Source organism: Scyliorhinus canicula, chromosome 10 (genome assembly GCF_902713615.1).
Source record: "Scyliorhinus canicula chromosome 10, sScyCan1.1, whole genome shotgun sequence".
Lineage (NCBI taxonomy): Eukaryota > Metazoa > Chordata > Chondrichthyes > Carcharhiniformes > Scyliorhinidae > Scyliorhinus > Scyliorhinus canicula.
Window position 1 is genome coordinate 53,480,749 of NC_052155.1, and position 14,402 is coordinate 53,495,150.

General features: G+C 44.9%; 1 protein-coding gene across 4 annotated transcripts in view; it reads left to right on the forward strand.

Annotated features, from left to right (window-relative positions):
• smarcc1a (SWI/SNF related, matrix associated, actin dependent regulator of chromatin, subfamily c, member 1a) overlaps window positions 1–14,402 on the forward strand; it is a 260,613-nt gene that overhangs the window by 3,704 nt on the left and 242,507 nt on the right. For all 4 annotated transcript variants that reach the window (XM_038808949.1, XM_038808946.1, XM_038808948.1 and 1 more), the window contains exons 2-3: window positions 9,621–9,740; window positions 13,956–14,041. In XM_038808949.1, the coding sequence (XP_038664877.1) occupies window positions 9,621–9,740; window positions 13,956–14,041 (206 nt within the window). The remainder of the gene's footprint in view (window positions 1–9,620; window positions 9,741–13,955; window positions 14,042–14,402) is intronic.

The window sequence follows — 14,402 nt, forward strand, 5'->3', positions numbered from 1 at the left end:
CTCAGCAGCAACCACACTAGAAGTAGATCTGGAGAGGACTTTCAAGCTATTTGTCTGTGTGGAGACATTTTCTCCACAGAGACTGGGAATCCCTGTCCAGGTTTGAGCTCTCTCACCGAGGACTCTGACTGTCGGATCTGCTGAGCTTGACACTGAGTTCTCTGATGGTCTCCTGTTTCCTGATGCTCTCTCTCTGCTGCAGGATGGTCTCCCGGAGGGAGTAAGGTTCCATTGATGTCAACGGACCACTGTTCTGCATCGGGGAAGAACACGTGGGGTCCATGTCCAGGGTAGAAGTGCAGATGGACAGGGTCTCGGTGAACTCTTGGTTTGCGGGTTTGGCCAGGAGAAGTTGAGGAATCTGCTAAACGTTTCATGCACGGGGGAATCCGCAAGGCTTCCAGGAAATCGGTCAAATAAGTGCTCCCTCTAAAGGACTGAATTGACATTTTTTTTTCATATTTAGAGTGCCCAATTTTTTTCCGTTTAAGGGTAATTTAGCGTGGCCAATCCACCTACCCTACACATCTTTGGGTTGCGGGGGTGAGACCCCTGCAGACATGGGGACAATGTGCAAACTCTACAAGGACTGTGACCCGGGTCCTCAAAGCCGTGAGGCAGCAGTTCTAACCACTGCGTGACCATGCCACCTTCTGAATTGGCATTTTAAGCAGGATTCTCCCTGCAGGCATCTGAATGCTGACATTGGGGAACTTTGCGATAGTGGCTGATGGATTCCGATCACTGACCCTTGGTTCCGGTGGTTGCGCTCGGTATGGGCGCTTGAAATCAGTCGGGCTCCATATGAGCATCCCTGGCAGGTGGCTGAAGCAGGTGTTGGATCTCTTGAATTTGTGTCTATTTAAGGACTCTTAATATGTTCCACTCCCTCATTCTTTGTGGTTCCTCCTGTAGTTTACCCCATAGTCTTTAAAGGGACAGCTGGAGTTGTGGAATATGAAGGCAGTTTTAAACTTGGTTGAATGTGAAGCCAGAAAGAGTGGTGTGTTACTTCAGGCTCCACAATATGGTTGTAGGCTGTTGCATGGGCTGACGTTTGCCTTCTGTACCCCTCGGGACCAATCTGCTTGTCAGATTGGTTCACAGGAAACGGATGAGTTTCGATTGTTAATCTAACATGCATCTTGAGTGTGTTGGAATTGGGGCGGCATGGTAGCACAGTGGTTAGCACTGTTGCTTCACTACGCCAGGGTCCCAGGTTCGATTCCTGGCTTGGGTCATTGTCTGTGTGGAGACTGCAAGTTCTCCCCTTGTCTGTGTGGGTTTCCTCCGGTTGCTCCGGTTTCCTCCCACAAGTCCCGAAACACGTGCTGTTAAGTGATTTGGAGATTGTGAAGTCTCCCTCAGTGTGCCTGAACAGGCACCGGAATATGGCGACTAGAGGCTGTTCACAGTAACTTGTGACAATAAAGATTATTATTATTATTGTTTTGAGGTCCACTTTTGAACGGACTTGATCCCTTTCATACACAACATGAGTGTGATGGAAATGAACATTAATAATTTCTTTCCCCACATCAGTTTCATCAGTTACATTATTAATCATAATCTTTATTGATGTCTCAAGTTGGCTTACATTAGCACTGCAACTAAATTACTGTGAAAATCCCCTAGTCGCCACACTCCAGTGCTTGTTCGGGTACAGTGAGGCCCAATTCACCGAACAAGCACATCTTTTGGGACTTGTGGAGGTAATCAGAATACCAAGAGGAAACCCATGTGCAGACTCCGCACAGGCAGTGACCCAAGCGGGAATCGAACCTGGGACCCTGGAGCTGTGAAGGAACAGTGCTAATCACTTGTGCTACCATGCCACCTGTACTTCATTTTCCTTGCGGTGTACAGAATATACTCTCCATCCTCTAAAAACATTGACTTGACAAATTTAAATGCTGTCTCCACAGAAGCAGCCAGACCTGCGTAGCATTTTTAATTTATTTTTTAATATGAGTTTAGAGTACCCAATTCTCTTTTTTTTTCCAGTTAAGGGACAATTTTAGCATGGTGAATTCACCTACCCTGCACATCTTTGAGGAAGACCCACGCACACACTGTGAGAATGTGCAACCTAGGCCAGGATGGAACCTGGGTCCTGAGTGCTGTGCCAACCAGTATGCCACTCTGCTGCCCTTTACAGCATTTTCTGTTAACATTTGATTTCCAGCATCTGCAGTGTTTTGCTTTTATTTCATTTTTAAATTTAGAGTACTAAATCATTTTTTCCAATTAAGGGGCAATTTAGCGTGGCCAATCCACTTAACCTGCAGAACCCCATGCAAACATGGGGAGAATGTGCTAACTCCACACAGACAGCGACCCAGAGCCGGGATCAAACCTGGGACCTTGGCGTCGTGAGGCAGCGGTGCTAATCATTGCGCCGCAGTGCTGCCCAGTGGCTTGCTTTTAGACGAGCAGTTTTGATGGATGTCTTTTCAGAAGTAAAAATATCAAGGCGTAGAAATTTTATTTTACTCCAGCCATTTAATACATTCACCTGCACTATTTGTTCTTTGCATCTCAGTGACACAAATCTAGGATACGTGTGTGATTATTGACTTAGGGGCTGTTTAGCACATGGCTAAATTGCTGGCTTTGAAAGCAGACCAAGGCAGGTCAGCAGCATGGTTCAATTCCCGTACCAGCCTCCCCGAAGAGGTGCTGGCGACTAGGGGCTTTTCACAGTAACTTCATTTGAAGCCTACTTGTGCCAATAAGCGATTTTCATTTCATTTTCCATTTCACTTAACAGTCGGGTGGCATTGCAATAATTTTGCTCATCAGCAAAGATAGTATTCTGAGAACTGCTGAAATCCAGGACAATTATCATGCAGCAAACATTGATGTCACTCACCATAATTGACCGAATTTTCATGTGAATAAAGTGCTGTTTATGTGGATTTCTGTCAAATCTCCAGGACAATTTGCACTTAAAAAAAAAATTTAGAGTACCTAATTAATTTTCCCTAATTAAGGGGCAATTTAGCATGTCCAATCCACCTACCCTGCATATCGTTGGGTTGTGGGGCTGAAACCCACGCAGACACTGGGAGAATGTGCAAACTCTACAGTCATCCAGGGTCGGAATCGAATCCGGGTCCCTGGCACTGTGAAGCAGCAGTGCTAACCACTGTGCCGCCATGCTGGTACATGTTGTACCTATCATTGACTGCACTGCAAACTAAATTGATTAAACATGGCACACTTAAAAAGGTGCAATTTGGGCAGCACGGTAACACAGTGGTGAGCATTGATGTCTCATAGCGCTGAGGTACCAGGTTCGATCCTGGCTCTGGGTCACTGTTCGTGTGGAGTTTGCCCATTCTCCCCGAGCCAGCATGGGTTTCATCCCCACAACCCAAAGATGTGCAGGGTTGGTGGATTGGCCATGCTAAATTTCCCCTCATTTGGGAAAAAACGCAAATTAGGTACTCTAAATTTGTGAAAACGAAATGAAAAATGGGGTTATGGGGAAAGTGGGCCTAGGTAGGGTGCTCTTTCAGAGAATTAGTGCAGACTTGATGGGCCAAATGATTCCTTTCTGCATTGTACGGATTCAATGGTTTTGTGTTCATGTTGCACAGAAGCACAATTCTGCAGGTGCTGGACATATGAAATAAGAAGAGAAAATGCTAGAAATATTCAGAACACCAGGTGGCATTTGGGATGATTTATTCAGAACTTCAGGTGGTATTTGGATTATTGTTGACCTGAAGCATACTCTGCAGATGTTGCCCGACCTGCTAAGTATTTCCAGCCTTTTGTCCCTTTATTTGTCTTTAGTTGTAATTGAAGAGCTCTGGGTATGAAATGTTTGAACTGTGAATGATTTATTCTTTGCACCTATTTTGGGTTAGAAACAGGATTGCGATGTCAACAGTGCCCAAGGACTGAAACGTTTATTTGCACAACCTGCTTCTGATTTTCATGGGATGTGGAGGACAACCGTGAAGGTCACAATTATACCTCTGCCACTCTCTCATTTCTAGTTGCCCTCAGCAAGCAGTGTGTGGCTGTTGCATTGAGCCACTGCAGCCCTTGTGATTAATTCGCACAGTTGTGCCTTTGGGAATTGACTTTGGGACTTGAGATTGGAATGATTTATCTTTTGAAATATTGGAAGATTTTAAAAGTAAGTTTAGAGTACCCAATTATTTTTTCCAATTAAGGGGCAATTTAGCATGGCCAATCCACCTAGCCTGCACATCTTCTGGATTGTGGGGTTAAATATTAAAAGATGAGTAAAATCTTCCTTGTGGAAGATTGTATTTATAATCAGTGTTTCAAATTTCTGATGAATTTCTAGGTTAAATGCAGATGTGACTGAATACTTGAACGTGCATTTTGCATTTGAGAAAGGGCTGAGTAATCTTTCAGAGCTGGGTTTCTCATGATCTGTGTTTCTCACCTACATAGTTGCCACAAAATTAAAATGATTGAGTTGCTCACAATGGAATATAGAACATAGAACAGTGTTTACCCACAATTTTAATATGTGGGTTAATGATAGTTGCCGATTTAGTAGGCACATTGTACTTGAATATCAAGGGGATATGCTTAGATGATCTCCTTATTGGAGTGGTTGTTGCCTGGCACTTGCTGCATGAATATTGCGGAATATTTATCAGCCTAAAACTGAAAATGCTGGAAAAACTCAGCGACTCTCGTAGCATCTGTGGAGAGCGAAGCAGAGTTGATGTTTTAAGTCCAATCTTCAAAACTGAAAGGAAGGCGAAATGTGGTGGGCTTTTGAAAAGAGGGGAGGGGCAGGTGGAGCCAAGTAGAAGATCAGGGACAGATTAGAGGGTGGGGGAGAAACAAAGATGTAATGGAACACAAGACAAAGGGAGTGGCCATGAAACAAAAGTATTAAAACCTAAATGTCTTATTATGATAAGTTTGCTTATAAAGTATCCCAAGTTGAACATAATTTGACTTGCACGCTCCAGTCCTATTCAGTTCTCTGGTATGACCATTCACTATGGTAATTGGTGATGGGAAGCAATTTCTTTAGGCCAGTAAATGTTGCCCTGCCAGTAAAGCTCATGCTGCATAAAAGAATGAGTAACTCCTGTCCGTAGGGGCATGTCACACCCTTAAGAGGTCCTTTGTTCCCTCAACAATGTAGTTCTTTCTATCCTCGTACTGCTTACTCTGAAGTCATTCAGGGGGGTATCCGTGACCCTATTCTTTTTCATGTGAACAGATTGCCCCAAGTGAGATAATTGCAGACACTTGACCAGCTTCCATACGTACTCTTGAGGCAAGTTGACAATTTCTAAATTGTTGCTGTTAAACCTCTCGAGGGCCTTGTCCCCCTAACTCTGATCTACAAAGCATGCGGTGTTGTAGGCTTTTAGCCCATTAAATGTGTGGAGTTTGTACCACAGTTCCACATTTACTACTAACTGATGGAAACTTGCTTCAGAGGAGAATTTTTCCAGTTCCTGGCTTTAGCAAATCTAGTATTTAATGAGTCTGGAGTATCTTCATATCCTCTTTGACCACAGGTTAGGTTCCAGAGGGCTGGAGAATAGTCAGCGTTCCTTGATTCAGAAAGGAAGCAGGGATAATTCAGCAAATTGTATGCCAATGAACCTGACATCAGTGGTGGGGAAGTTTTTGGAAAAGATACTGAGGAACAGGTATATGTATAGTTGGAGGAAATGGACTAGTTAGTGACAGGCAGCATGGTTTTGTCCGGGGAATGTAATGTCTCACCAACTTGGTTTGAGTTTTTTGAAGAGATGACAAAGAAAATTGATGAGGGAAGGGCTGTGGATACCGTTTGTAAGGACTTGAGAAGGCATTTGACAAGATCCCACATGGCAGACTGGTGCAAAAACTAAAATCACATGGGATTCGGATGGGCTGGCTAGATTAATACAGAACTGGTCTTGTTACAGAAGACAGTAGCGGTGGAAGGGTCTTTTTCAGGATGGAGATCTGCAGTTAGTTAAAAGCAAATTACTGCGGATGCTGGAATCTGATACCAAAGCGAAAATGCTGGAAAATCTCAGCAGGTCCGGCAGCATCTGCAGGGAGAGAAAAGAGCTAACGCTTTGAGTCCAGATGACCAAGAGCAAGCGCTGCAAACTCTTCATTAACATCTGGGAGGGAGGGAATTGCCCTGGGTGTCATCAACATCAACTCTGGTCCTCATGAAGTTTCATGGGAAACCTCCTACTGTTACCATGTACCGCCACATCCAACTGATGAATCCATACTCCTCCGTGTTGAATACCACTTGTAGGAAGCATTGAGGATGGCAAGGGTGCAGAATGTGCTCTGGGTGGGGACTTCAATGTCCATCACCAGCAATGGCCTGGTGGTACCACCACAGACTGAGCGAGCTGGGTCCTAAAGGACATGGCTGCTAGACTGGGACTGCAGCATCCTCACCAATCTACCTGCTGCAGATGCATCTGTCATAGGATTTACAGCACAGAAGGAGGCCATTTGGCCCATTGAGTCTGCACGAGCTCTTGAAAAGAGCAGCCTAATTAAGGCCACGCCTCCACCCTATCCCCATAATCCAGTAACCCCACCTAATCTTTTTGGACACAAAGGGGCAATTTAGCATGGCCAATCCACCTAACCTGCACATCGTTTGACTGGGAGGAAACCGGAGCACCCGGAGGAAACCCACGCAGATACTGGGAGAAAGTGCAAACTTCAAACAATCACCCAAAGCATCAATTGAACCCTGGACCCGTGAGTCAGCAGTGCTAACCACTGTGCCGCTGTGCTGTCTATGACCGTATCGGTGGAAGTGACACCGCACAGTTCATGGGCCCTGACAATATTCCGGCAATAGTACTGAAGTCCTGTGCTCCAGAACTTGCTACGTCCCAGCGAAACTGTTCCAGTGCAGCTACAACAGTGGCATCTACCTGGTAATGTGGAAAATCGCCCCGGTGTGTCCTGTACACAAGAAACAGGACAAATTCAACCCAGCCAATTAACACCCCATCGGTCTACTCTCCATCATCAGCAAAGTGACAGAAGGAGTCATCAACAGTGCTATTAAGCAGTACTTAGCAATAATCTACTCACGGACGCTCATTTTGGGTTCTGCCAGGGTCACTCAGCTCCTGACCTGATTACAGCCTTAGTTCAAACATGGAGAAAAGAGCTGAATGCCAGAGATGAGATGAGAGTAACTGCCCTTGACATCAAGGCAGCATTGAGTATGGCATCAAGGAGCCCTAGCTAAACTGGAGTCGATGGGAATCAGGGAAAAACTCTCCGCTGGGTAGAGTCATACCTGGCACAAAGGAAGATGGTTGTGGTGGTTGGAGGTCAATCATCTCAGGTCCACATTCAAACCCTCCACCACCAACGAGCAGTGGCAATCGTATGTACCGTCTACAAGATGCGCTGCAGTAACTCACCAAGATTCCCTAAACAGCACCTTCCAAACCCATATCCATCCCAAGAAGCAGCAGATACCTGGGTTCCCCTGCATGTCACTCACCACCCTGACTTGGAAATATATAAACGTTCCTTCACTGTCGCTGTATGCACTCCCAAGAGCACAGTGGGTGTTCCTGCACCCCAAGGACTGCAGCGATTCAAGAAGGCAACTCCCCACCACCTTCTGAAGCACAATTACGGATGAGCAATAAATGCTGGCCTAACCATTGATGCCCACAGCCCGTAAATGAATACAACAAAAATTGGAGACTTGGGCACGGAAATGGCAGATGGAGTTTAATCTGGACAAATGCGAGGTGAAGTGTTTTGAAGGATCAAATCTAGGTATGAATTATACAGTAAATGGCAGAACCTTTAGGAACATTAACATACAGAGGGATCTGGGTTTGCAGGTCCACCGTTCCCTCACAGTGGCAACATGGGTGGCCAATGTAATTAAGAAGGCATGTGGCATGCTTGCCTTCATCAGCCGAGGCATTGAGTACAAGAGTTGGGAAATCATGTTGCAGCTATATAAAACCTTGGTTAGGCCGCGTTTGGAGTAATTGTCACCACATTATCGGAAGGACTTGGAAGCTTTGGAGAGAGTGCATACAAGATCCACCAGGATGTTGCCTGATATCAAGGGTGTTAGCTTTGAGGACTGGTTAACTAAACTAGGATTGTATTCACTGGAAAGACTGAGGGGAGACCTGATAGAAGTCTACTATATTGATAGGCAGCGAGGGTGTGGATTGACCATGGCTTTTTCCAAGAGTGGGAGTGTCAATGACAATGGGGCACAGGTTTAAAGGAAGAGGGGGAAAGACATAGAATTTACAGTGAAGGAGGCAATTCGGACCATCGAGTTTTTGCCAACCCTTGGAAAGAGCACCCCACACCTAATCCAGTAGCCCCACCTGACTGTTTTGGACACTGAGGGTAATGTAGCATAGCCAATCCTCCTAACTTGCACATCTTTGGACTGTGGGAGGAAACCGGAGCACCCGGAGGAAACGCAGGCGCTGGGAGAACGTGCAGACTCCGCACAGACAGCGACCTAAGCCGGGAATTGAAACTGGGACCCTGGAGCTCTGAAGCAACATTTTAAAAATAAAAAATACATTTACAGTACCCAATTAATTTTTTTCCAATTAAGGGCAATTTAGCGTGGCCAATCCACCTAGCCTGCACATCTTTGGGTTGTGGGGGCGAGACCCACGCAAACGCGGGGAGAATGTGCAAACTCCACACGGACAGTGACCCAGAGCCAGGATCGAACTTGGGACCTCGGCGCCCTGAGGCAACAGGGCTAACCCACTGCGCCACTGTGTTGCCCTGAAGCAACAGTTCCAACTACTGTGCTACCGTGCCGCCCACTCGGGGAGGATAAAGAGGATATGGACCGAGTAAGGGCAAAAGGATTTTTAAAAAAAACAATTGAGGGCATCATGATCGATACAGGCTTGGAGGGCCGAAGGGCCTGTTCCTGTGCTGTACTTTTCTTCGATTGACATCAATTCAGCAAGAATAATACTAACGTCACTGATCGAACACCTTGAATACATCTTCAGTTTGTACCATTGCTTGTTACTTTGGTTTACTCTGATTTTTGTTTTATTCGGTCATGGATGCTCATATTTATTGCTCATCCCCAATGGCCCTTGAACCGTGTGGCTAGTTTAGGGTATTTAAGAGGACGTTGCTGTGGGTTTGGAATCTCGTGTAGATAACGACAGCAGATTCCCTTCTCGAAAGGACATAGTGAACAATTTTCAACAATGGTTTCATGGCCATCATCAGACTTCAATTACAGATATTTTCTTTCATTGAATTCAAATTTCACCATCTGCCGTGATAGGATTCGAACGTGGGTCACCAGAGCATTAATCTGGGTTACCAGTCCAGTGACAATGCTACTGCGCCAACCTTGCCATATGAGGGTAATTAAAGGTTTCCGAAGCATTCAACCAAAGTTTGTATAATCTAAAATTGTAGTGTTGCATATTCATAATTTTTAAAGTGTGAAATTGTCACAAACGCACACCTGAAGTTGGCTGAAATCCTGGTAGATGTTTTTGACAAGAATGGCGTAGCTCATATCAAGGATAAAGTACAAATCTTCAAGGTATGTTTCTTTTTTTGCCCTTTATGAACAAAGCTTTCAATCAGTCTTTGTTTTTCAGTTTGTACAGGCTGATTCACCTTCAAACAAAACACTGGCTGGTCTTGTGGTGCAACTGCTTCAGTTTCAGGAGGATGCATTTGGCAAGCATGTTAACAATCCTGCGTTAACTAAACTTCCAGTAAGTAATTTCCAAGATCTATCTGTTTTGGCAACCGTATGCATGTATGTGCATATGGATTGGCTGTGAATGTTGACAGCTAAAACCTCAGGGCGAACGGGATGAATATGAAAAATATATGGGGAAAATGGCTCCTATGATACCATAAGCCGAGTTTGAACCCTTGTTCAAGGGGACAAAAAGGTAAATTTATGACTCCTGGGGAAGGAAGCAATGATAACCTATATTTCTGTAGCACCTTCAACATGGTAAAAAGTCCCAAAGCACTTCATGGAAGTATCATGTGACAAATTTTGACATCGAATCATGCAAGTAAATATTCAGACGCCTGATGCAAAATTTGGTCTAAAGTGCTATGTTTTGAGGAGTGCCTGGAGGGAGGAGAGAGGGGTGGCAAAGCTTGGGAAAAGGCCCAGGCAGCAGACAGCACCGTGCCAGTTTTCAAGTGGCAAAATGCAAGATGCGCAACAAGCCAGAATTGGGTGAGGGCAGAAATCTGAGGGTGTAGGAGGGGAGCAATCTGAGAATGGAAATGCGATATTGAAGAAGGCAGATGTCGCCAGACTGATTGCCAGTGGAGGCCAGTAAGCACAGGGTTGTTGGGTGAACAGATTCTGCTGCAAGTTAGAATATGGGTACCAGAATTTTGGGTCAGTTGAGGTTCATGTTGGGTAAAAATGGGAAATTGGCCAGTATATAAATCAGAAGAGTCAAGTTGAGAGGCATGGATGAGAGTTTCAATGGCGGATGAATTAAGACAGAGATGGAGATGGGCAATATGTTGGAGATAGAAGTAAGTAGTCTTGTGTTAATGATTAAAAACTTCAGCCTGTTGAAACTGTTAACAACATTATTGACTAGATGCATTATTCTACTAAATTGGAAGCACTCTGCCCTGCCCTCTTTTTCCAACTGGATATATGATCTTATGCAGAATCATATATTCACAGTGCTGTCTTTGTGAGGAACAGTTGCTGAACTCGCTAAAGTAGATCAGCCTGCTGGCTCTTCCTGTGCTATGTCTTTAAACAAACATATTTATATGTATAGTTTACCAGTCCTGGTGAGAAATTGCTGAGTTTGCACCAAGTAGACATGGAATGCAACAACTCCGACACTAGTTGATCCAGAGGGACCCAAAGACAGCACTGCTGCAACTCTTCAACACACACTGACACTACTTGCTACTCTGAATCCTGGGTGCTTGCTCACTTAAAAGTGGTACCACAGCAAAGTTTACAAATGATCTGGTTCAGTATTGGACAGTGACTATTGGTAAGCAGAAAGTTGTTGGCTAGTGGACAGTTTGTGACCTTCCAGATATTTAATTGGAGAAACTTTCTACAGAGTAGAGAGCTGTAATTCCTCAACAAATTGTAGGAAAGGTTGCCAAACAACATAAAATCAATCAGTGGAGCCTCTTCTCGGGTATTTGATTTTCTCAAGTTTGAAAAATGAACCCCCTGAAAGGTAAGGACTTTGTTCTAAGGTATCTATTGGTGATTTAGGGGCAATAACGGAAACAGCAATTTGTTCTTTTGTTCGGGCAAAATCTCTGATTTGTACAGAGCGATTGTATTTGTAAGAGACGAGTCAAAAGCAAAAATAGCATCAATGTATAAGTTGGCAAGAGTTTTGATGCCTCCCATGTAACAGACACGAAAGGCAGAATCTCCCAATGAAGATGGAAACAAATGATTTGCATCAAGAGGACTGCGTAACAATGAGATTGTAACCCAAAGTGTGTTCTGATCTTAAGTGACTTATGATCAAGTTTGGGAGGAAAACAAAAGTTGAATAGGGAATGGAGGAGTACAGGCAGACATGTGGATTGACGAGAGGCTGCCTCCAACTACACCCACGTTGTACTAGCTGGGTCCGCATGAAGCCAAAAAGAAATACTCAGGATGTTAGAAGACCAATAATAAAACTGAGTTTGGCAGTATCAAACCATCTAAATGCTTGCTTATTTGTCGCAAAAAAGTTTCCAAATTATTTCCAATCGAGGAATAAATTTATTGGTCTATTGCAACGAGAAAGCATTTTAGGATAATCAATGGAATGCATTGAAATAAGTATCACCTTCATGGAACTGGCTCTCGCCCCACACCTGGGCTGTTGGGAGGCAAAGGTGTGGTCTGCTGCCAGCAAAATGTGGGTGGTGTGGTAAAATAGCCCTAATTGGGACCACAAGACTTTAAACTGCCTGCCTCCCTCCATGTGCAATGTATAGATGATCCACTTCCAATGACCCCTGAGTGAGGAAAATGGAGGCTTTAAACTCTACAAGGTCAGCCTGCAATCACATGTGAAACTTTGCAGCTGGGGATCTACTGGGGACATGGTGATCTGACAGATAATCATTACATAGACACAGAACAGCACAGCATAGAACAGGCCCTTCGGCCAAGATGTTGTGCCGACCACTTATCCTAATCTAAGATCAACCAAACTATACCCCTTCAACTTACTGTTGTCCATGTGCCTGTCCAAGAGTCGCTTAAATGCCCCTAATGACTCTGACTCCACCACCTCGGCTCGCAGTGCATTCCACGCACCCACACATAGATACATAGAAGATCGGAGGAGGCCTTTTGGCCCTTCTATCATGGCTGATCATCCAACTCAATAGCCTAATCCTGCTTTCTCCCCATAGCCTTTGATCCCATTCTCCCCAAGTGCGATATCCAGCCGCCTCTTGAATATAGTCAAAGCTTTAGCATTAACCCCTTCCTGTGGTAATGAATTCCACAGGCTCACCACTCTTTGTGTGAAGAAATGTCTCCTTATCTCTGTCCAAAATGGTTTACCCATAATCCTCAGACTGTGACCCCTGGTTCTGGACACACCCATCATTGGTAACATCTTCCCTGCATCTATCCTGTCTAGTCCTGTTAGAATTTTATAAGTCTCTATGAGACCCTGCCACATTCCTCTGAAATCCAGCGAGAACAATCCCAACTGTGTCAATCTCTCCTCGTATGACAGTCCTACATATGACTGCAGGTAACTACACTGCACCAACTGCTGAGTCCACTGAGATCAACTCACAGCACAAGGGGGTCCAAATCTAGGACCTCCTCCCTGGTCCACAGGGTAAATCCTGAATATTCAATCCCTCTGCCACTGAAGAATAGTGGCAGCCTTGTGTATCACCTGCAAGATGAACTGCAGGAACTCACCAAGATTCCTTAAGCAGCACCTTCCAAACCTACAAGCACTATCATCTAGAAAGGAAGAGCAGCACATACCTGCGAATACCACCACATGGCGATTCCCACCAAGCCACTCACCAACCTGACTTGAAAATATATCCCTGTTCCTTCACTGTTGCTGGGTCAAAATCCTGGAATTTCCTCCCTAACAGCACTGTGGGTGTACCTACACCTCTAGGACTGCAGCGGTTTAAGAAGACAGCTCACCTTTTTCACGTTGAAAAGAACCCCTCCACTGACCCCTGAATGGCACATTTTATTTTTTTCCAAATGTAAGAATTCTGCCAAGTCACTTACCCACCCTGAGTAGGTCCTGTCCTGATTTGATTTACCAAAATGCATCACCACCCATTTATTGGTCAATTCGGATCTCTCATTTACCATCCGGCGGCCTAAAGTTGGCTGCTGCTATCCCCCTCCAAACATCTCCACCAACAAGGAACCTTCATCAGCCACTCCCTCCTCGCCTCGCCCCCACCCCTCCCAACACAAGCTTAAACCAGAAAAAATAAACCCACCCCCACTCCGCGACTTCACTTTCGTTAACTAGCAAACCCTGCTAGCGTGGTGGCTCCAACCTGACAAAGGGCACACTTCCTGCTCTCTCTCTCTCTCTCTCTCTCTCTCTCTCTGTCTCTGTCTCTGTCTCTCTCTCTCTCTCCTCTCTCTCTCTCTCTCTCTCTCTCTCTCTCTCTCTCTCCTCCTCCCCCCCCCCCCTACACACGCGCACACACAACAATATAAATCCGACCCTTTTTCCAATGTTCTCCAGCTTTGAAAAAAGTCATCCAGACTCAACGTTGGTTCCCTTCTCTCTCCAGATCTGCTGAGATTGTCCAGTATTTTCTGTTTTTGTTTTCGATTCCAGCATCCGCAGTAACTTGCTTTTGGGAGGGCTAGTTTATTTTCTTGTCACATATGTTATTGGAGTCAGTAGTGAAAGCTTTTTGAAGAACTGCACAGGACCCATTTTGAAGTTTTCTTTTTCTTTTAAATATAGGCAAAATGCTTCCTTGATTTCAAGTCCGGGGGACCCTTGGGCCACATCCTAGGCGCTGCCTACAAATTCAAGAGTGAACAGGGATGGTAAGTCTACGAAGAATTTGTACTCAAAATTGATGACTGAGGAGTAGATTTAGAACTGTTGCACAATTTTGCAATAACCTAGGGAAGTCAAATTATTTTTGTCTGATTAGTTCGTCAGAGGAGTATTTTCACTATTTTAAATGGTGGCACAGTGGTTTGAACTGCTGCGTCACAGCGCCAGGGGCCCTGGTTAATTCTGGTTTCGGGTGACTTTCTATCTGTGTGGAGTTTACACTTTCTCCTCATGTCTGCGTGTTTTCCTCCGGGTGCTCTGGTTTCCTCCCGCAGTCCAAAGTTGTGCAGCTTAGGTGGATTGGCCATTTTAAATTGCCCCTTAGTGTCCAAAAGGCTAGGTGGGGTT